The sequence below is a fragment of the Eurypyga helias genome, unplaced genomic scaffold (assembly GCF_000690775.1).
Source record: "Eurypyga helias isolate BGI_N326 unplaced genomic scaffold, ASM69077v1 scaffold19808, whole genome shotgun sequence".
Classification (NCBI taxonomy): Eukaryota; Metazoa; Chordata; class Aves; order Eurypygiformes; family Eurypygidae; genus Eurypyga; species Eurypyga helias.
The window spans coordinates 2809-3365 of record NW_010267784.1 but is presented as its reverse complement, the minus strand read 5'-3'; the positions used below and the strand labels follow the sequence as shown (position 1 = coordinate 3365).

The 557-nt window shown below is 60.7% G+C and overlaps 1 protein-coding gene across 1 annotated transcript in view; it reads right to left on the bottom strand.

Moving 5' to 3' along the window:
* Positions 1 to 557, bottom strand: part of LOC104514028 (dnaJ homolog subfamily B member 5-like) — a gene marked incomplete at its 3' end in the record, with an annotated part of 2551 nt that overhangs the window by 490 nt on the left and 1504 nt on the right. Inside the window, exon 2 of the mRNA XM_010157559.1 lies at positions 8 to 102. Within this exon, the coding sequence (XP_010155861.1) occupies positions 8 to 102 (95 nt within the window). The remainder of the gene's footprint in view (positions 1 to 7; positions 103 to 557) is intronic.

Here is a 557-nt window from a genome sequence, read left to right as displayed (position 1 = left end):
AGCCTCGTAAGAAGGACGCTAAGGTGGCGTGGGGGTCTCCGTGGAAGGTGTAGTGGAAAGTGTTCCCTGAGCCACCTGAAGAGCCGCCTCCTGTTTTGAGACCTGGAAGAGAAGGGGGAAGACAAGACATGAACGCTGCCTGCCGGTGGATGCCGTGCTGGCCTCGCACTTTCCAGGCGGGACCGCTGGCTCCAGGCAGCCCTTCCAGCCTCTCCCGGGGGTGCAGGTCACTCCCACCAGCCCAGCCACCTGCGGAGAGCATGGACCAGGAAGGCATCACCTCAACCCATGCCGCACCGTCCTGCCCCTACAACCTGCAAGCTCCATCTCGAAAGTTCTTCAAGCTCAAGGTTTGGATCTTTTGGCAACCACTCCCATGGAAAGTTTCCCTTCCAGACCATGGGATGAGCCCAAAGTCCAGGCAGCCAAGGCCCACGACAAGTGCCGCCCCCCAAGAGTCACACAGGCTCTGCAAGGCTATTTTTGACCAGGAGAGGCTGGGGAGGGGTAAGCCAAGCCTAGCTCAAGGACTATTTTCCGGGCGGGGCAGGGGCGGG